Source organism: Colias philodice, chromosome 1, assembly GCF_061535455.1.
Source record: "Colias philodice isolate Cphi_HAF_F1 chromosome 1, ilColPhil1 Martin Lab GWU primary, whole genome shotgun sequence".
Taxonomy (NCBI): domain Eukaryota; kingdom Metazoa; phylum Arthropoda; class Insecta; order Lepidoptera; family Pieridae; genus Colias; species Colias philodice.
The window spans coordinates 4,170,238-4,193,054 of record NC_143086.1 but is presented as its reverse complement, the minus strand read 5'-3'; the positions used below and the strand labels follow the sequence as shown (position 1 = coordinate 4,193,054).

General features: G+C 35.9%; 1 protein-coding gene across 3 annotated transcripts; it reads right to left on the bottom strand.

The window, feature by feature from the left end:
* Window positions 1-5,100: 5,100 nt before the first annotated feature.
* On the bottom strand, window positions 5,101-14,671 carry alpha-Man-Ib (alpha-Mannosidase class I b). Of its 3 annotated transcripts, none has more exons than XM_089700267.1 (13): window positions 14,387-14,671; window positions 13,148-13,327; window positions 12,830-12,955; window positions 12,592-12,724; window positions 12,331-12,516; window positions 12,110-12,258; window positions 11,845-12,033; window positions 10,362-10,549; window positions 9,921-10,029; window positions 9,323-9,517; window positions 8,857-8,997; window positions 6,257-6,402; window positions 5,101-5,947 (listed from the first exon to the last, which is right to left on the bottom strand). In XM_089700267.1, the coding sequence occupies exons 2-13, from the start codon at window positions 13,235-13,237 to the stop codon at window positions 5,878-5,880; spliced, it is 1,722 nt and encodes a 573-aa protein (XP_089556393.1). In that variant the 5' UTR covers window positions 13,238-13,327; window positions 14,387-14,671; the 3' UTR covers window positions 5,101-5,877. The 3 variants fall into 3 exon arrangements, with proteins under 3 accessions (XP_089556393.1, XP_089556525.1, XP_089556463.1); XM_089700399.1 differs by having other exon boundaries at window positions 9,323-9,502; XM_089700337.1 differs by lacking the exon at window positions 14,387-14,671 and adding an exon at window positions 13,772-14,207.
* Between the last annotated feature and the right edge of the window lie 8,146 nt (window positions 14,672-22,817).

Genomic DNA, 22,817 nt, shown 5'->3' with positions numbered 1-22,817 from the left:
ATAATTGACTAAAACATATTAAAATTACAAATATACATGTAAATTTAAATAAATTTAAAATGCACATCTATGCTCTGAAGACAGTGACTATCTGCTCACACCTCACACTAATTTTGTCATCTTCAGTGCACAATTTCTATATTTTTGGTATACAAAACTTAACCAAAGAAAGTCAAGATATTTAAATATTCGCCAACTATTTTTCATACCACAAAATCATTTTATATAAAAATAATAAAAATCGCAAACAAATTATACAAAGATACAGTATAGATTTAGAAAATATTTTTTCTATAGACACTTAAAATACGACGCTGCAGAAGTCCGAAATATCAAAATATAATATATTCTTAGTAAATTCTGGTAAGTTCGTGATTATTTTCGAAGTACGTTTTAAAGTCTATGTCCTGTTGATAATTTAATTCAATTATAATTTCAAAAATTTTCTCTATAATTTTAAATTTTTATAATAAAACTTTCGGACTCCCGCTAGCAGATAAAGACTAAAATATATAATATTAATAACATTGAGGCCTGTATTACATCAAGTATAATCAAGGAATCGTAAAATATTGATGTGTTAAATAAATTATACTGGCCTAAACGATTAATATCCATAGTATAGATTTACGAAACATTAAACAACCATTTAATTGCTACAACAGTCATGTTTATTAGTATTGGGATTGAAGTTAAGTCCAAAGATGACATATCAGATGTATAGACAGATTATACACCAACAACATTGTATTTTAAATCGCTAAAGACCGTTTATAAGCCGCACTCTTTCACTCTACTTCATTAAACAGATTTCATCTCGTCCAAGTCAGGCAATTACCTGACTTCCATATTGCCACCGTAGCGTCTACAACGTACCTATAACTTTGAAACATCTTAGCACACCAAACTCGAGTTACATTTTAATTTTAATTCCTAATATGATCTTTCCAGTACTTTCTCACTGACATCTTGGTTAGAGTGAATTGATCATTATGAATAAGTTAAATTAATATTTAACTTCAATCCCAATATTATCTCTTATCGTACTAACACATATAAGTTATCGTAACATTGAATGTAACATGAGGTTCTGAAAATATTTAATGTCTTAATGGAACTTATCTAATTGATTTCTCCGCCATATAATGAGGTTTGTATGTTATCTAGAGTCCACGTCACCAAAAGGAGTCCCGTACATGTGGCCCTATCAGCTCTTTAAGTTTTTATATTTTACCCAAGAGCATGCAAAAGATGTAGAAAATTTTCAACATTTCTCTTTCATTTTTCAGGGTTTTCTGTGAGTTCTTAAGCACGCCCAGTTAGTAATGGTGGTAGTTATTCAATCTTTCGTCAGAGCCCATATTTTTGTCTGTCAAATTTAGACCATACCCTCGGTGGGACTTCTTACGTGGCATGGACTCTAGCTTGGGTTATGACGGATTCCTTAAAACTATAGGACACACATATCTACTACATTATTAAGTATTATGATGCGGAGTAATTCCGCACAGCTGATAACACATAACATAAACATTTATTTAAATATAATTGTGCCATCTCTAACTGCTCACTGAATCCCTGTTTTCGACCAATCAACGAAAGATAATCTCTAGATTGATCGGTCAACCTTATTCCGTACGCATTCCAACTTCCCTCAACACCGCGTAATATAAAGAATACTCGTAAAACATCAATAATATCAGAGACACTTATACTATTACATAAATAGACACAAAAACTACTTTAATATTAATGTATTGTGTAAGATTTTACCAAACGTTAATGACGTAATGGTTAAATGCAGCACTGCCTTACACAGGCCATAGATTTTGTGCGAATCGCAAAACCCGAGGCAATATTGCCAAATATGCTATTAGTCCATCATAATTAAGAAAATCGACATAATAGACCAAAATAGATTTCGTTTGAGATATGTAATGTCCGTTACATCTAAAGTTATTTTACATACATTCACCCTTGATACAATTCAATAAAATACTCCTATGTATTATCTATCAAGACGATCTATTACAGCACGTCAATAAACTCTTTCCATAAGGACGAATGTAGATAATCTAACTATAATATCCGTAGATAATTGGCAAATATAGCGCTTCAGTATATCCGGGTAAATATTTGTCTCGTCCGATGATAATAGTTACATATTATCTTACTTTAAAGCATCCACATTGTATTGTTAATCGTTTCTTATAAGTAAATATCCAATATCCTTATAATCTTAGTTTGACGATTGTCTTCAATGTCTTTCTATTAATGATTTACGATGCATTTACTGTCGTTGGTCAAGTGACTAAAAGACGTGATATGACTAATTAATGACAACACAAAATAACAAACTTAACTTAAAAAGGTAAGATTAAATTTGGCTAAAAGGAAAGTGGTTGCAAATCAGGCATGAGCAACGGATTCGCGGTGCTTGGACGTTGGCATTTGACCCTCTAACTAATAAAATTTAAACCTAACTACAGTTTTAAGTTAACCACTTGGGAGCTAAGCTCATACCTGGATGGTTTTAAGTTTTAGAGATCGTATCCCCTAATTAATTTAATAAGTACATAAGAGTTCGGGATTTAAAAGGAGGAACTCATCTCTTGAAGTCTTATTTTAGACTATGCGTAAGTGAGCACCGAAATATCTTCTTATAGTTAGCTCTAACCATATACGCCGAATTTCTAGTAAATTTATTAACGTATTAAGAAATTAGTTATTAAACCAAAAAAATCTCAATCATATTACACTTAATATTATAATGTCATCTCTCGTACAAAGAAATCCATGAAAAACATTATAAGTTAACAGCAGCTTTTACAATAACTTTCAGAGAACAAAGCACCAAACACTCAAGAAAACCATAAATTCACTGAAAATTCAGCGCCTGTACTACCCCTAATATTCCTACAGCAATTGTGTAAAATGCATCGCAACAGGTATTTATGTACATAAATAAATATTCGATCAACAATTTGAATACAAATATATCAAATGTATGCAAAAATCTTAAAAAATGTAAATAAAAGTAGACTAAATTTGAACTGGGAATTAAGCGTGATAAAATGGGAAGTTAAATAACATAGTTTCTATACAGATACAAATGATTCCTTACTAACGTAATGTCACAAAGAAGTAAGTAACGTAAAAATTCAACTCTTCGTAAATAATGTTATTTGGTAACATTTCAAACGGTTACCGAAACATGGTCATGTCCTACAAATTACTCAGTATTATATTACAACTCTACTGTGTCAGTGAGTTTTATTTTGTCAATCAATGTTCGACATAATTTGGCTTTTGTGGGTGTAAACCCGTATTAATACTAAATGGCTTTGTCAGATACAACGCATCAGAGCGCGGCGTCAGGTTAGCGCACTGACGCGAGCTAAGTACGCGTTCCGTTTGACAGAGCCATGAGATACACCTAAATCTATGTTAACATATTGCGTAAACGTATTGGCAATTATAGATAATGTACCCTCTTCACAACCGAGAGTGTTGGCTCAACAATCGTCGACGTTTGCCGCCAGTACGGCGCGAGTGAGAATAAATATCTACAATGACGACCAATCATAGACATTTAGACCTACTACACTATCGTGATTGTCTTTACTCGTCCAACGATGCCGATTGTAAAGAGGGCTCATAAGAAGCAAAGCATACTACGATTACTTACAATTATATGATTAAACGCTTGGGGAAATCCAAGCGTATTAATTCAGTCGCTTTTGTCTCCTTCTAAGGTCCGTCACTCAATCCGATCCGTCGGTAATCCGACAGTCCGGAGAGTTCAGGTAACGGAACGAATGCTTTACGTGCCGTCCGACGCACGGGGGTGCTCTAACACCGCCAAAAACTAACCTAACCTAACTTGACCCGACTCTTGATGCCTTTATTTTTTGTTATTTTTTTTTTGTATTTTTATATTGCAATCTACGAACATTCAGATATAGGAAAAAAATTTTGCGAATAGAAGTGAAAACATCCACGGCCCGACCCGGGACTCGAACTCGGGACCATAGAGCCAGTCAACGTTAAATATATAAATATACGATATAAATACATACTACATACTAAATAACAATTCGGCAATACTACAAATATGCCTCATGGTGTTTTTTTTGACACTAGTAATAAATGCGTATGGTCATCGTTTACGGTCGAAAAGGATCAACTGTTATAACTTATACCTTTAGATGTTATTATCTTGAGAATGAAGAATACATTAGTTTTGTAGTATTGCCATTATAGTGAATTTTCTGCAAAGGTTGGAGTTATTGTATGATAGTACAACAACTCTTATCTTAACCTAAAACTTAAAATAAATAAGCAGAATTTAATTACATACCAAATTGTCGCTAAAATTGAGTGTCTAATTGAACTAATCAAGTAATAAATGTATATTTTTGGCTACGAATAACAAAAATTATATAAAAGTAGTATATTGTATTTCATTGCTCCAAGTATAAAACTTAATACGTTCATAAATAATTAAATATCAAAAGTCTTAGAACTAATTCAAATGGAAGAAATCGTCTATACAAAATGAACCATATAATTAATGATTTATCAAAACAGACCAGCGTAAGAAAATAGAAATCTTTTTACACATTAAAAATAACAACAACAGTCCACGACTCATGATAATAACAATGTGATACAATATACAATTTACAAAATATATTACAGTGAATAAGTAACTAATTATAACACCAAACCGCTAACGAAATTGCAAATTGGCAAATGAATACACATTAATAGCCAGCGCTTGAAACCAATTCTTTTCTTGAAGAGAAGAAGGCAAAGCAGGCTTCGAAAAAAAAACATATTTTTTTTTTGTTTTTTTTTTTCCTTTTTTGTAACAAGTTAGCAAACGAATAGCATAATTTGCACCCGTATGTTATGTCATTCGATGCTCACACATTAAGACGAGTGGATAAGTTGCTTATTTGGGATTAGGAACATAGGATCGGGAAGGGAAGATAGGATGGGGAAGGGATGATAGGATGGGGAAGGGAGGATAGGAAGGAGAAGGGAGGTTAGACTGGGGAAGGGAGGGAAGGACGGGATAAATAGTAACGAATGGGAAAGATAGGATAGAATGGCAAAATATGATAAGGTGGAGGGAAGGATAGGATGGGAAATTGAGGATAGGATATGATGAGAGAAGATAGGCTGGGAGGGGAAAGAATGAGAGAGGATAGGATGGAAAAGGAAAGGATGGGAGAGGAAAGGATGGGAGAGGATAGGATGGGAGAGGAAAGGATGGGAGAGGATAGGATGGGAGAGGAAAGGATGGGGAGGGGATGGGCCGCCGGCCCCCCACCCGTACAGTGGCAGTCGTACAAGTACAGTCGTCACCAACGGCGAGTGCGTGGGGGTGTGGTAACTTCCCCGGTGCGAGCGTGGCCCAGGGGTAACTAATACTCGACTCCCACTACAAGTAGCTATAGCTACCAAAATTAAACTATAACATCGATAAGCGTATATAATTGCCAATACTATAACACCCACATTTTATATTATTGGGCCATGACAATGCGAGTGTATGTCTTGCCCGCTAGTATCTCTAAGGATTTCAAGGACAAGCCACCTTTACTAAGCCAGACCATGACTTTATTAGTCTCAATTGGAAATCAAACACAATATCTGGTGATAATTACAAAAGTAAACACCACTACCACCAGACAAAATTGGTTTGACGCTCAAAAACAAGCCTACTCCCAATAATATAAACATGGTTTATTTAAAATTACACCTACCTATAGGATTAAATATTGAATTATCTTAGAGAACATCTAAATTAAACTAGGCCATATAAAGAGCGTGGGTCGTCGGTTTATCTGTTGTCGTGACAATATCAGTTTAAACTTTGTGGATCGGCAGAGGGTGGGCCTCGGTGGTGATCACGTACTTGTTCAGGTCAAGGGCGAATCTGTAATACATACAATTATTAAGGATTCAGTAATTTAAAAAAATCATTATCGTAAAATACGCATATGAAAAATTTAAATAAAAATGTATTTTAATGTAGCGTCACACAAATAAAAACTAATTTGAGTAAAAAAAATTAAATCTCCAAAAAAATCTTATCAATCTGATTTTCCCGACTGCACCCTGTTAGACACTGACTTTTTCAATCTAAACCATTCCATCTACAAACTTAAAAAAAATCATCAAAATCGGTCCAGGCGTTTCAAAAAGGCATAAAATCACGTACACATTTTTTTTTATAAAAACTGACCTATCATCACTGAACAGCAGGTACAGGTACTTCAGAGTCTCAGAGAGAAAGAAGGTCTCCATCATGTCCTTTGGCGCCGGTTTGTCAGTCTTCACGTTGGTCACCGACGTGTAGCCTTTGGCGACGCGAGCGTACTTCTCGATACCCTGCAATAATATGTTAAATTAAATAAATAAATAAATAAATCATTTATTCCACTTAAAACATTTTACAAATTAGAGCGACCCAGGCTCCTAAGATAGTAAGAACTGTTTTTCAGGAGCCTGTGTCTTCCATTTACAGTTACACGACACGAAAAAAATCAAAGACAAATTAAATAAAATCAAAAATAAATTAAAAATTTACATGCAATTAAAACTATTTAAAAAAATCAATAACAAATAAGTACATATAGTAGAGTGCCGTAAGGCATAAAAATGGTCAAACCTCGGAACCCAGGGCCAGTCAATGAATCTGTATATCAAGTATGAGACTGCATTATTAAAACCTCAAATAAAAAAGTAAAAAAAAAAAAATTGACCGATCTCGATTTACAACAATTTTTAACAACAATTTACTGAAAAATGAGAGGCGGAAGGGGGAAAAAGTATTTATAGTGAAAAATTTAATTTTATTTGTAATAAATTATATGTGCAGAGTAACTTCAATGTTAATTTATTAGATTATCGTAAAAATAAGTTACAAAAAAAAATTATCATTAACTATACACATTGTTACATCATTGTAAATTATTGTCGTCGTCGTCGATCTCGTTGATATAGATTGTAGGTGAAGGATTAGTGCAGCTGTCACCATTGCCTTCTAAGCAAGCTGCAGTGCAGTTTAATCCACTTTTCCTGCACCCACAAGATGCTCCACATCCTGTTTTGCACGAGCAAAAAATAATTTTTAATAAAGATTATGGAGCTGGTCGTTGCGTCATTGTTTGCGGTGTAAATAAGATGAATTTTTTCTCCCTCTGAGTCTGTTTTAGCGTTGTTTTTAAACACATGTAACAATCCGCGTGATATTTAGCTCCCTGAGCTACTAAATCTAACACGCCTACAATTCTTTTATGAATATTGCGACAATATTCACTTTTGTCTTAACATATCAAACTTACAATACTTTTCTTGAAATCAGTACTAGTGACGTAGCTGATTTGTTGTCTTGACGACTTGGACTTCCTTCTTTCCTTCATTTCATCCGCTTCTTTTTCACAAAAGAAGCATCTAGTTTTCCAATCAAAATCAATTGAAGTAAGTAGCTGTTCAAAGCTTTTTTTTTAGGTGGAGAGCATGCAGATGTGGTGTTCTTTTTTTAAATAAGAATTAATGCATCCTTTATTAATACCTATATTTTTGTCTGCATACCGAATGCACGTAGACAGAGTCGCGAGTATACTGAGAAAGTCCATCCCCTCTTTCCGCAGATGCAGCTTTTAATGATGATATGCCTCTAGTGACTTTTATAATATCTCCTAGTTCAGAGCTTAATTCAGAACTAGATCCGATTTTATCACAAATGAGGCAATCATTGCTTGTATCTACTATCAATACTGGATGGTTCACCCATTGCGACACGTGGCTGCAACAACAAATATTAGAGGTAGTATCTAATATTAATAACTAACTTTTACATAATTAATGATTTATATTATTAAATTCTACTATTATATTCTAACTTTTAACATCGATTTATTACAAAATATTCATAACTGTTTTCAAAAGCATGTAATATAAATGAAAAACAAATACTTACAATTTATGCCACTATTTTCAAAGTTTTTAAAACTCAGTAATGTTCAGTAATTAACTTTTATCACACTCACTGCACAATAATATAAACATTAATTTTTAATTAACAAAAATCTGAAATAAATATTTTTCGGAACGAAAACAACAGCTCCTGTGAGAGCCCGCCATGAACAATACCGAACAGCTGCTGTTATCCCCTCTATTCTCCAACCCGACCTTCATCGGTATATCTGCAGTCCCTAAAGATCCAAGATCAAGTTTTCAAGTTTGTAATAGTTGTTCTTTTTAAAATATGACTTTTGACTAATATAAATCAATGAAAACTCCAAAAAATTAATAATTGTTTATAATAATTATTAAAAAATTGAGAGCGCGAAAAAAATTTTTTTTAACATTTTTCTATATACTATTAAAAACATATTTTCAAGGTTTATATTAAGATTCATTGACTGGCCCTGGATTCCGAGGTATAAACCTTACGGCGCTCCACTAATACAGCAAAACAAAAAACAAAATGTGTCTAATTAAAAATAAAGCACGTCCAAATTAATTGTTAGAAATAAATAAATTGTTTGAATGTGTATTGGTACTAAGTAACTTCAAAACATCCAGAACTTACCAGATCAAACATTATTTTAGCATTTTGTAAGTGTCCTTTATTTATTTAAGGACGCTGTTTTTTAATACACCATAGAATCTTAAAATCACTTTTTTTTAGAAAAACAAATTCCCAAGTTATATTGTGAGTTTCCCCATTAACTTGACTGCTTATCCCAATTTTTTAAAACATTTTTTCCGTCTCCCAGTGCTTTTTTTTCCAATAAAAATTTTTTCCCCAATTAAAATTAGCAAACCACTACTTACCATATACACTTGCCATCCCCAGTCCTGGTAGGTGGTGTTGCCAGTCAGCTGGTACATGATGTAGAGGCTCTCAACGAACTCCGGTCGCAGGAGGCTGTGAGCGTCAGCGATCTTGGTAAACATGTCCTCGGTGCCGCTACCCTGGAAATTTTAAATTCTCTATTTAACTACATGTTTATTAAATGGTTCAATAATAAAAAAAAACGTCAAAAAATTTCTTAATTTTTTTGTTGCGTTTTTAGAAATATTTATACATATTATTACAGATTATATTATTACAACAGATTTCGTACTGATAAACAAATATAATTAAGCAAAGCCACCAAAAAGCCCTTAAAATATTATTTGAGTTCTGTATTTTTTTCCAACACAAGATTAAGTACCGATGAGCAAAGATACTTAAGTTAAGCCACCACGAAAAAGCCCTTAAAAATTTCCAACTTAAAGGACCAATAAAAGTACTTACAATATTGAAGTGAGTGATCTCCGGAGCCATGAAGGTGGGGTGCACAGCATACGTCAGGTAGCAGGTATTGATAAGTTCCTCGGCCATGGTCATGTGCCAATCAGGTAGACCATTAGCATGGCCCAGGGCCAAAGTGCCCGGCAAGAAGCAGGTAAGATGATCCATCTTCGGGTTGAAGGCCTGGTTATTGTAAGCCTACTTTGAATCAATATGTTTTGTTCTCGAGCATATTAGAGAAGAACCAGTAATTGAGGTAGGCAAAAAAATAAAACACCTAACAATTGCCAGAAGTAAAAACTTAAAATATGACAAGTTTTGTTTGTAAACTAGAAGTGGCATGGTAAAGTTTTTGTTGATTTGTTTTTTATTTGCCGTATTGTAGCTTCATAATTTGCATTTTCATTTGTACCATTTTTTTGCTTTTCATTTGTATCATTTTTTATTAAGTTAAAATAAGAAATGACGATTGAATCTGAAATCTGGTTTCCGAATACCTTCCCAATTCTTTCAAAAACCTGTTACTACATTCCCAAATAAAACTGAAAAAAAAAACAAAGCAAAGGAAGGGGCCAACAAACTTTAAACTCTGTTATTTTACCTCTGATCCCGCAGTGAGTTCTCCGATGAACAGGTGCTTGTTGGGAACGGAGCGGCGCGCCAGGAACTCACGAACCCCCTCTATAGCTGTCAAGTAGTCATCCCGGAGACTGAAATTATATAAATAATTCATATATTTATTTGTCAATACTAAGCAAAAACAACAGAATCAACAGTTGAGAAGTTTCTTGAAATAATTTTGAAAAAGGGCATTGATCTAGTTTTAATTTGAAGCTCATTTTACTAAGTTTTCATTAAGAGACCGTTTTTTCCGGACATTCGGTCAAGATTTAAGTTACCTTCAAGACCAGGATAAATTATTCGCGCACTGTAGATTGTACCGTCTAAAATTAAAAATATACTTATCGTAAATCGCTGTTCATGCTGCAAACCCACCAGTCTTCGGCTGAAATTATTGACCTTAAGTGCAAAGGCTACTTACTAATTGATAGTCTTTCCAGTCTGGATCCATTGTTTCAGAAGATATTCATAGTAGCTGTCGCCACGAGCCCCCAGGGTGATGGTAGCATGAGGCAGGAAGTGTCCGGTGTTCGGGTTGATGAAGATCGGCACCAGTCCATGTTTCTTCGGAAGCTGGTGAATCTTCTCCGATACAGCCGCCGCTGCGTCCTACGACAAAGACTTCGATTGTAATCGATTGACTTTTGCGCGCCTGCGCACTAAAACACCATTTATCCAGAAATAGAACAAAGGAAATTTGATAAAAATTTAATATCCAATTGCAACGCAAAAACAATTACGATTAAATACGTCTCGACATTTTGAATACATACCGTAAGAAGGAGCAAGTTTATGAACAAACACTTCTTCGTAAGAGACATTTTGAAAAACGATCAAGAGTCAGTATGTAAGAGGATAAGTACTCAAGTTAAATTGATTTAAAAACGCGAAAGTTTATACAAAATCGCCAGAGCAATAGCAATCAGCGCGAACATGTAAAAAAACAATAGTATAATCGCAAAGCAAGTGCGCGCCATGTCTAACATCTTGGACAAAAAATTCGGAAATTATCTTTAAAAATGAAATTAATCTTTATTAATGAATACGCGGATATATCCGAAACACTTTAAAAACGTTTAATCGCTTTTTTGAAACACCTCAATAAAAATTTCGCAAAACGTTAAGATCACTGCAGCTCGAGAGCTCAGAGCAAAATGGTCGGGGTTCCCAGGATCTCGTGACCCAGATATAAGATTCATGGAACGGAAATCTGATTGGTTGTTAATAAATGCACGCTATTGGTTGCTTTGGCCAATGCAGATGCGCAGAGAGCACAGACGCTCCATCTACAACATTATGCGTCCTGCCGCACCCAATAAACAAGGACGTTACCGACGCAATCTGCAGTCCCGGTGACCTAAATAAATTGGTGCATGCTCAGTGCAAACCTGCATTACGTCAATACCTAGGTCCTGCGCGGATGACCTAACTATACAACGCATGCGCGGTCTAGAATCTTCCCGGATGCAGCCTTATACTATCTAGGCATATAGGCTTTTGCCGGGACAACTGCCCACCCCACCCTCCAGCGAGGGGGTACCACACCCTATTTATAGAACACCTCGCTTTGCATAGTGAATTGAAACATAATAAGGATGACAGAAAATATAATTAAATCTGGAATGACGAAATTCATTTTCTATGAAAACAATAGCTTTTCACCCGCAACTTCGCCCGCTATAAATTACCACGCGAATGAGATATTTCACAGCGGTAAAAAGTACCCAATATCCTCCTCATTATATCCAGCCACAAAAATTATACCATACAATCGCTTTGTTGCTATACAACACAATAAACAAAGAAACACACTTTCGCATACATTATTATATCAGTAAGGATCATAGTTATAGGCATCGTTAAAAAAGGGAATCACAATTAAAAATGCTTTTTAGAAAACTTACCTCGAAAATCGGGTTATTGGTAGCACGGGAGAGTTCACGGAACTCCAGTTGGACCGTGCTGACTTCAGCGGTAGTGCTGTAGTGGGACCACTCCGGTACATGAGCGGTACGAGCACCGAGGTTCACGTCGGAGTACGGTATACCCGATGGTGATGCGAAGGCAGTCATGAGACGCTCACCAAGATCTTTCTGCGGACAAAACGAAACATTAGCATATTACAATAACAATTCAATATTGATCTAAATCTAAAATTTCTTTACTTACAGCTTTCTCAAGAAACATGTTATCGCCAGTAAAATGGTAGTTAGTCAGCAAAGCGCCCAGAACACGAATTGTTGTTTCAAAGAAGTTCACATCTTTGTTCTTTGTGAATACCAGTTCGTTCTTAATCCACTCGCGACCTTCTTCATATTCTGTGAAAAATATTAAATATTAATGATAGTTAGGTATTAATTATTATTAATGTTATAATTTTGACTATCTACCTTCCATCAAGCCCATTATAAAAGCTGTATCAAGACTGTCAATAATCGTCAATCCTAGCGAGAACCAATCGTAAGATGTTCCTGAAACCGGTTTCAAATTATCATGTCCCCAAGCGAGTTCCTTATAACCCCTCCAGGCGTGCTTGAAACTCTGCACCACTGCATACTGCTGAGCATTGGACGGTCCTGAAACAAATTCTCATTAGTACTTCGTAATTTAGTATGAAATTAATTTAATCAATGAAAAAACTATTTATTTACCAGCGAAAATAGGCCTTTGGCTGAAATCAGTCTCATACAGAACCACACCCTTCTTATCCTTTGCCGAGGCCATGGCCGCTTTCTTCATTTTATTCAACAAGCTGCTTGAGTTGGAGTTTTTCATTGGCAAGTGCTAAAAACATAATAAAGTCAAATACCAACCAACAAAAGAGAAAATCACAAGCTGGCATCATTGTAAAGCAATTAGCAAGTCTTCAAGATGACTTGTTTTACTTACTATAGGTCCTAAAGGCTGCGGTGGTGAGATGGCACTTGATAGGCCGTACATGAAGCAAAATATCGCGATCAGTATTAGTATCGCCAATACCAAGGACCGCTGCAAACGAGATAGCTGATTCCATTTCTAGAACAATAAAAGTTAGTTTAAAATTCAATTCATTTTAAGTATACAGAAATGATTAGTTTGAAAAGAAGAGGAAGTCAGTAACAATGGGTCAATTGTATGGTAAAAAAGTATTATGTAACAATACACGGTATTTATGAACATTTATATTGAAAAGTTGAAAATAGCTACAATGTACAAAAAAATATTTACCCGAAAGAAATTCCTCGTAGCGACAGGTTCAACATACATGGGGCTTTCAGGCCTTCCTCGGAAGTACCTGTTGGGTGGTGTCTCCGCCATGTAGTCGTCACAGAAGTCAATCCGCGTCTCCCGTGGGGTTGTTGGCTTAATCCTATACCATCTTCTCGGGAGGGTGCGCTTCAAGATTCCCTGCAAGGATGAAGAAATTTGTGTTACATTGTTTTTAACAGCATTTATATATTGATACTAGCTGCTCTGCGCGGTTTCACCCCCGTGGCTCCACTCCTGTTCGTCGTAGCATGACTATATATAGCCTATAGCCTTCCTCAATTCCTCAATTTTTCAAATCGGACCAGTAGTTCCCGAGATTAGCGCGTTCAAACAAACAAACAAACTCTTCAGCTTTATAATATTATAGTATAGATTTGTATAGCAAGGAAGCGTTGTGTTAGCATAGAGCAGAAATTTGAAATAGGATTGGACTAGTCAATCAAAAACAAACTATGAAATCTAAACAATTTCTATAGTGGTTAAATATAAAACAAGAACAAAGCTATGATGGGGTCAGCCAAAAACATGTTGCTATCTTAGCAAAAGTGCAAATAAAGCAAAATTAAAATAGAGAATAAGTACCTTGTAATTCACATTTGCATTTCATGCAAAGGTAACTTTACATACAAAGATATTCACAGGAAAATGAAATATGAGGGGCCAATTAGAAATTGGGAACTTGAAGACAACAAAGAATAATGTTTTCTTTGAATAAAATTGATAAATTATTATTAGGAATCCAAAAATAGAACTGTTCCACTATTGGTGGAGACAGGGATCAATACTGGAATGGGGTATTCAATATGGAAGGAACCATGAACAGTTTCAACTAAATCACGAAAATTCACACTCAAATCTAACAAATACACAACAAATTTAAATTTGGAAACACGAAATTATTTAAATAACAGCCAAAGCAACACATAAATCACCACTAACTCTAGGCTTCGACATTTGTGCAACTATCTGTAGTTCCACTTCCTATGGCTGTCAGTTGTCACACTCACAATAAATTGAAATATATCGAGATGCGCCCAGAGCGCATCTAGGCTTTGAGGTGGGGTACCTAAAAATAGTTCAGGACCTTATCTAGGTCAATCCGGGAAAATCAATAACAGGAAAAGGGTCAACACACAACAAAGAGCACCGATCGTGATTTATGCAATGCATATAGAGAAATTAAAATAATATACTCACGTTATTCGCTGTCCAGGTAGTTTAAAATAACACTTATAAATTAAAACTAAGTTAATACACTTCCACGTACACAAAAGAAAAGTGCATAGTTTTAAAATATTGCAAGTTCGGCTTTTACATGCGTATGAGTGTAAAGCCAGAAATTTATCTACATACTATAATGTTCATGTTTTCATTATTGTATTTACTTTACTTCTGTATTAAAATTATTATTAATAAAGTCTCAATTAAATAGTCGTTAAATCCCATAGGACCAGGATTTATAGAGACCGAAATCCGGGCTGATTAGAGGGTTTGACGGGTCTCAGCTTTTCAGAAAGAAATCGATGAGTCGTTGACATGAGACATCATACTTTTTTAACGTCATCTGTCATCTTGAAGATGGGTACTGTTGGGGTACTGGGAGAAAACTTTGAGAGCGAGCGCGCACGAGCAACTTTGTCTCCGCAACAATTTTGTCTCCGCAACTATTTTGTCTCTCCAGCCATGGGCTAGTATGAAAGTGCGCGTACGTAGCGACGCAACTCCCGGGAGACTTTTTTGTCCGCGGGTTCGGAGACAAGCCCGCGACGCAACTGTCGCCCTATCTATTGGTTTCAATGCAAATGCGCGCACGGCGACAAAAATGTTGCCGGACGGAGGCCGCCGGCCAGTTGCCGCGTAACCGGCGTAGCGATAGTACGTATTTATGTCATCGTATTTATTCTCGTACTCGGTAGTTTTTAACCGACTTCAAAAAAAAGGAGAAGGTTATCAATTCTGCCGGTATATTTTTTTATGTATGTACACCGATTTACGTGATTCTTTTTTAGTTTGATGCGGAATGGTGTGGAATTGGTCCCATAAATTTTATTCGGATAAGCCGTTTAACTTTTAAGTTTTAATTTTGTGAGCGTTTTTGTCTGGTCTCGATGACTTAATTGAAATGTAGCAAGTAACTTTGATTCATTTCCAGGTAACCGATTGAGCTGAAATTTTGTATACGTATGTAAATTGGATAGCGATGAAACATTATTATGACATAGAGCTGATTTGATGATGGAATCGGAAGGTGGCCATAGGAACTTAGTAATATATTGACTCAACTTTATCGAGTTTGGGCTCGTTTGATTCGTGTTGAAAAATACACTAAAAAGTATTAAATAAAAATAACTTCAAAACAACCGATTTCAAAAACGGAAAAGTAAAAAATAAAAAAGATTGAAATTGATATTATTAATTACTACATATTATTTAGATGTGTTATTTACTAAAATGGTTTGATGTCGATGCACGGCCTTAATACTAAGTGCTTAGTGCTTGGCACCGACTTCAAACCTATTTAATAAATTAATAATATTGTTTTTAATTAAGTTATTTTTATTATTAGTAGTTTTCTGCCTATATAGTAGAGCCATTTTAATAGGCAACATTGACAGTTCAACAAAATTCAGCAACGTAATCTAGTAACGACGCCATAAAAAATATGTTATTTCGTTTTGTTGGAACTGCACATTTACTGAACATTTTTCAATTACGATTACATATCTATACTAATATTATAAAAAGATTTTTCAGTTTTCACACATAAACTACTGAACCGATTACAATGAAATTTAGCACACATATAGAGGGTAACTTGGATTACACATAGGATAGGTTTTATCCCGGAAATCCCACGGGAATGGGAACTATGCGGGACAAGAGCACAGACCACAACCGTTTCTTCGAAAGCCATGTTGATAAATGCAGAAAATTTTAAAGAAAAAGTTGCGTTGCTGTCGCTTTCGTGAGCGCATCGTTCAAAACTTTGCGAGGAGACAGCGACAGAGACAAAATAGTTGCCGGGCGACTAAGTTGCTCTTGCGCGCTAGCTCTGAGCGAGCGCGCACGAGCAACTTTGTCTCCGCAACTATTTTGTCTCCGCAACTATTTTGTCTCTCCACCCATGGGCTAGTATGAGAGCGAGCGCCCACGAGCAACTTAGTTGCCCGGCAACTATTTTGTCTCTGTCGCTGTCTCCTCGCAAAGTTTTGAACGATGCGCTCACGAAAGCGACAGCAACGCAACTTTTTCTTTAAAATTTTCTTCATTTATCAACATGGTTTTCGAAGAGACGGTTGTGGTCTGTGCTCTTGTCCCGCATAGTTCCCATTCCCGTGAGATTTCCGGGATAAAACTTATCCTATGTGTTAATCCAAGTTACTCTCTATATGTGTGCTAAATTTCATTGTAATCGGTTCAGTAGTTTATGCGTGAAAACTGAAAACCATACATACCTACAAACCTTTCCTCTTTATAATATTAGTATAGATATGTAATCGTAATTGTAAAAAGTAAATTAGTTTTTATTTAATACTTTTTAGTGTATTTTTCAACACGAATCAAACGAGCCCAAACTCGATAAAGTTGAGTCAATATATTACTAAGTTCCTATGACCACCTTCCGACTCCATCATCAAATCAGCTCTATGTCATAATAATGTTTCATCGTTATCCAATTTACATGCGTATACAAAATTTCAGCTCAATCGGTTACCTGGAAATGAATCAAAGTTACTTGCTACATTTCAATTAAGTCATCGAGACCAGACAAAAATGCTCATAAAATAAAAACTACTGGGCTTATCCGAATAAAATTTATGGGACCAATTCCACACCATTCCGCATCAAAAAAAAAAAAGAATCACGTAAACCGGTTCAGAAACCTTGGAGTAATTGGTATACAAACATACAAAAAATATACCGGCCGAATTGATAACCTCCTCCTTTTTTTTGAAGTCGGTTAAAAACTACTGTGTACGAGAATAAATACGTTGACATACGTACTATCGCTACGCCGGTTACGCGGCAACTGGCCGGCGGCCGCCGACAGGCAACATTTTTGTCGCCGTGCGCGCACTTGCATTGAAACCAATAGATAGGGCGACAGTTGCGTCGCGGGCTTGTCTCCGAACCCGCGGACAAAAAAGTCTCCCGGGAGTTGCGTCGCTACGTACGCGCACTTTCATACTAGCCCATGGCTGGAGAGACAAAATAGTTGCGGAGACAAAATTGTTGCGGAGACAAAGTTGCTCGTGGGCGCTCGCTCTAACCGGCGTAGCGATAGTACGTATTTATGTCATCGTATTTATTCTCGTACTCGGTAGTTTTTAACCGACTTCAAAAAAAAGGAGAAGGTTATCAATTCTGCCGGTATATTTTTTTATGTATGTACACCGATTACTCCGAGGTTTCTGAACCGGTTTACGTGATTCTTTTTTAGTTTGATGCGGAATGGTGTGGAATTGGTCCCATAAATTTTATTCGGATAAACCCAGTAGTTTTTATTATGTGAGCATTTTTGTCTGGTCTCGATGACTTAATTGAAATGTTGCAAGTAACTTTGATTCATTTCCAGGTAACCGATTGAGCTGAAATTTTGTATACGTATGTAAATTGGATAGCGATGAAACATTATTATGACATAGCGCTGATTTGATGATGGAATCGGAAGGTGGCCATAGGAACTTAGTAATATATTGACTCAACATTATCGAGTTTGGGCTCGTTTGATTCGTGTTGAAAAATAAACTAAAAAGTATTAAATAAAAATAACTTCGTTAAAAACAACCTACTTCAAAAACGGAAAAGTAAAAAATAAAAAAGGTTTGATATTATTCATTACTACATATTATTTAGATGTGTTATTTACTATTTAGATTTGTTATTTGATGTCGGTGCACGGGCTTAATACTAAGTGCTTAGTGCTTGGCACCAACTTCAAACCTATTTAATAAATAGCACATCTAAATAATATTGTTTTTAATGAAGTTATTTTTATTATTAGTAGTTTTTCTGTCTATAGTAGAGCCATTTTAATAGGCATCATAGACAGTTCAACAAAATTCAGCAACGTAATCTAGTAACGACGCCATAGAAAAATATGTTATTTCGTTTTACTTAACTTTTTTCAATTACGATTACATATCTATACTAATATTATATAAAGAGGAAATGTATGTATGGTTTTCAGTTTTCACGCATAAACTACTGAACCGATTACAATGAAATTTAGCACACATATAGAGGGTAACTTGGATTAACACATAGGATAGTTTTAATCCCGGAAATCCCACGGGAATGGGAACTATGCGGGACAAGAGCACAGACCACAACCGTCTCTTCGAAATCCATGTTGATAAATGCAGAAAATTTTAAAGAAAAAGTTGCGTTGCTGTCGCTTTCGTGTGCGCATCGTTCAAAACTTTGCGAGGAGACAGCGACAGAGACAAAATAGTTGCCGGGCAACTAAGTTGCTCGCTTGCTTGCAAACCAATAGATAGGGCGACAGTTGCGTCGCGGGCTTGTCTCCGAACCCGCGGACAAAAAAGTCTCTCGCTCTTTGAGCTAGCGCGCACGAGCAACTTTGTCTCCGCAACTATTTTGTCTCCGCAACTATTTTGTCTCTCCACCCATGGGCTAGTATGAAAGTGCGCGCACGTAGCGACGCAACTCCCCATACAAATTGATAGGAGAGACAAAATAGTTGCAGAGACAAAGTTGCTCGTGTGCGCTAGCTCTTTATGTCAACGTATTTATTCTCGTACACAGTAGTTTTAAGTTTTAACCGACTTCAAAAAAAAAGAGGAGGTTATCAATTCGGCCGGTATATTTTTTTTATGTATGTACACCGATTACTCCGAGGTTTCTGAACCGGTTTACGTGATTCTTTTTTTTTTGATGCGGAATGGTGTGGAATTGGTCCCATAAATTTTATTCGGATAAGCCCAGTAGTTTTTATTTTATGAGCATTTTTGTCTGGTCTTGATGACTTAATTGAAATGTAGCAAGTAACTTTGATTCATTTCCAGGTAACCGATTGAGCTGAAATTTTGTATACGTATGTAAATTGGATAGCGATGAAACATTATTATGACATAGCGCTGATTTGATGATGGAATCGGAAGGTGGCCATAGGAACTTAGTAATATATTGACTCAACATTATCGAGTTTGGGCTCGTTTGATTCGTGTTGAAAAATAAACTAAAAAGTATTAAATAAAAATAACTTCGTTAAAAACAACCTACTTCAAAAACGGAAAAGTAAAAAATAAAAAAGGTTTGATATTATTCATTACTACATATTATTTAGATGTGTTATTTACTATTTAGATTTGTTATTTGATGTCGGTGCACGGGCTTAATACTAAGTGCTTAGTGCTTGGCACCAACTTCAAACCTATTTAATAAATAGCACATCTAAATAATATTGTTTTTAATGAAGTTATTTTTATTATTAGTAGTTTTTCTGTCTATAGTAGAGCCATTTTAATAGGCATCATAGACAGTTCAACAAAATTCAGCAACGTAATCTAGTAACGACGCCATAGAAAAATATGTTATTTCGTTTTACTTAACTTTTTTCAATTACGATTACATATCTATACTAATATTATATAAAGAGGAAATGTATGTATGGTTTTCAGTTTTCACGCATAAACTACTGAACCGATTACAATGAAATTTAGCACACATATAGAGGGTAACTTGGATTAACACATAGGATAGTTTTAATCCCGGAAATCCCACGGGAATGGGAACTATGCGGGACAAGAGCACAGACCACAACCGTCTCTTCGAAATCCATGTTGATAAATGCAGAAAATTTTAAAGAAAAAGTTGCGTTGCTGTCGCTTTCGTGTGCGCATCGTTCAAAACTTTGCGAGGAGACAGCGACAGAGACAAAATAGTTGCCGGGCAACTAAGTTGCTCGCTTGCTTGCAAACCAATAGATAGGGCGACAGTTGCGTCGCGGGCTTGTCTCCGAACCCGCGGACAAAAAAGTCTCCCGGGAGTTGCGTCGCTACGTGCGCGCACTTTCATACTAGCCCATAGGTGGGAGAGACAAAATAGTTGCGGAGACAAAATAGTTGCGGAGACAAAGTTGCTCGTGCGCGCTCGCTCTTTATGTCAACGTATTTATTCTCGTACACAGTAGTTTTAAGTTTTAACCGACTTCAAAAAAAAAGAGGAGGTTATCAATTCGGCCGGTATATTTTTTTTATGTATGTACACCGATTACTCCGAGGTTTCTGAACCGGTTTACGTGATTCTTTTTTTTTTGATGCGGAATGGTGTGGAATTGGTCCCATAAATTTTATTCGGATAAGCCCAGTAGTTTTTATTTTATGAGCATTTTTGTCTGGTCTTGATGACTTAATTGAAATGTAGCAAGTAACTTTGATTCATTTCCAGGTAACCGATTGAGCTGAAATTTTGTATACGCATGTAAATTGGATAGCGATGAAACATTATTATGAGATAGAGCTGATTTGATGATGGAATCGGAAGGTGGCCATAGGAACTTAGTAATATATTGACTCAACTTTATCGAGTTTGAGCTCGTTTGATTCGTGTTGAAAAATACACTAAAAAGTATTAAATAAAAACTAACTACTTTACTTTTTACAATTACGATTACATATCTATACTAATATTATAAAGAGGAAAGGTTTGTAGGTACATATGTATGGTTTTCAGTTTTCACGCATAAACTACTGAACCGATTACAATGAAATTTAGCACACATATAGAGGGTAACTTGGATTAACACATAGGATAGGTTTTATCCCGGAAATCCAACGAGATTGGGAACTATGCGGGACAAGAGCACAGACCACAACCGTTTCTTCGAAATCCATGTTGATAAATGCAGAAAATTTTAAAGAAAAAGTTGCGTTGCTGTCGCTTTCGTGAGCGCATCGTTCAAAACTTTGCGAGGAGACAGCGACAGAGACAAAATAGTTGCCGGGCAACTAAGTTGCTCGTGCGCGCTAATCTATACCTACTCAAGAAATTTTGAACACAAAATTTAAAACTATTGAACAGTTCACCATTTTCAAAATATCAATCATTTTTTTTCTGAAGTTTCAATGAGCATTAATTAATCATTACGTTTTAGCTAAAATCCCTATAATATCCCTAATAGGTAGTAGTTTAAACCAGTATTTGTGGGTGTCTTCCGTTATGCACTGCGACCACTGTAATGGCTGGTTCACACTTTGATTAGTGCGAGTGCAGGTGATGAGTAGTACTACGTGTGGACAGCGACTGTTTAGTGCGAGTGTTTAGTAGGCTGTGTAGTAAAGTGAATAGAAGCGTGTTCTATTTTTTTGCGAGTGGACTGCGAGTAGCCACGTCCCGCGCGCCCTCCCTTCCCCCTCACTCGCAGCGTGCCTGCACTCGCACTAATCACCTGCACTCGCAGTCAATTGGACACTACTCGCACTACACACCTGCACTCGCACTAATCACCTGCACTCGCAGTCAATTGGACACTACTCGCACTACACACCTGCACTCGCACTAATCACCTGCACTCACACTAATCAAAGTGTGAACCAGCCATTAGGTGTGACGTCAATTCAGTATACTGTGAAGCCGTTCCTTTATAGCCAGTTATACTGGTTACGATTTAAAACGGAACGCAATCCAGTATACTGTCAGCCGCATTTTTTGACGCAGCATTCAAATGAGTGTATTAAAGTTTTCTAGAACATAAAAATAAACTGTTTTGGAGTACTGTCCAATTAAAAAAAATTATTTAATATTAATTGTAAATTGAATTTATAATATAATAAAAGTAAGTACTTTTTCATAAAAAAGAATAAAAAAGAACTTTCAGCTCGTATTGAACATTTTCAACACAGTCTAATAAAGTTAATTTTTGCAATTCTTCCATTGTTTTATTTATTAATCCAAACTAATTACAGAACTTTAAAATTTTCTGATTATACTGTAGCTTTGTTTATAAGACGGCACTCGAGTGGTTTTGACTGATCAATTACTTGCTCTGTGGACTGATCACGTGATCAAAGTACTGCGAGTATATAAGTACCTTACCTCGAAAACGCCAGTGCTCACAGTAGAATATGGCGGCGATTAATGACGTCATAAATTTCCCTAGGGTACTGCGGCAGTATACTGGCAGTCCATAACGGAACGAATTTTTCTACAGTGATAGCACTGTGCACTGTGCAGTGGTTGCAGTGCATATCGGAAGACACCCTGTACCTTATGTGTACCTATATTACACATTAACAGATAGTATTGTTCCACTGTTCATTTCTGTACTTTGCAATTTACATGTGTTAATAATTATTATTATTCAATAGTTTATGTATGTAGTTTGAAAGAATTTACTTAAAACTCTGTAGGTAGTGAAAAAGTAGAGAACTGTGGTAGAGAACTTCAAAAGTTTGTCAGTTACATTAGCTTGCGTCCTGCAAAAGATCGTGTGGTACGATCACGGTACGATGATGATAGACCGTAGATGGTACCACGTAGTGGTTACTCAAAAGAATCCTAGATGGCGTTAATTTAAAAAGCGACAAGCAAAAATAATAATTTTTCAATACATCTGTAATTATTATGACGTAATATAAATGTGGATGTGAATTTTTTCAAGACT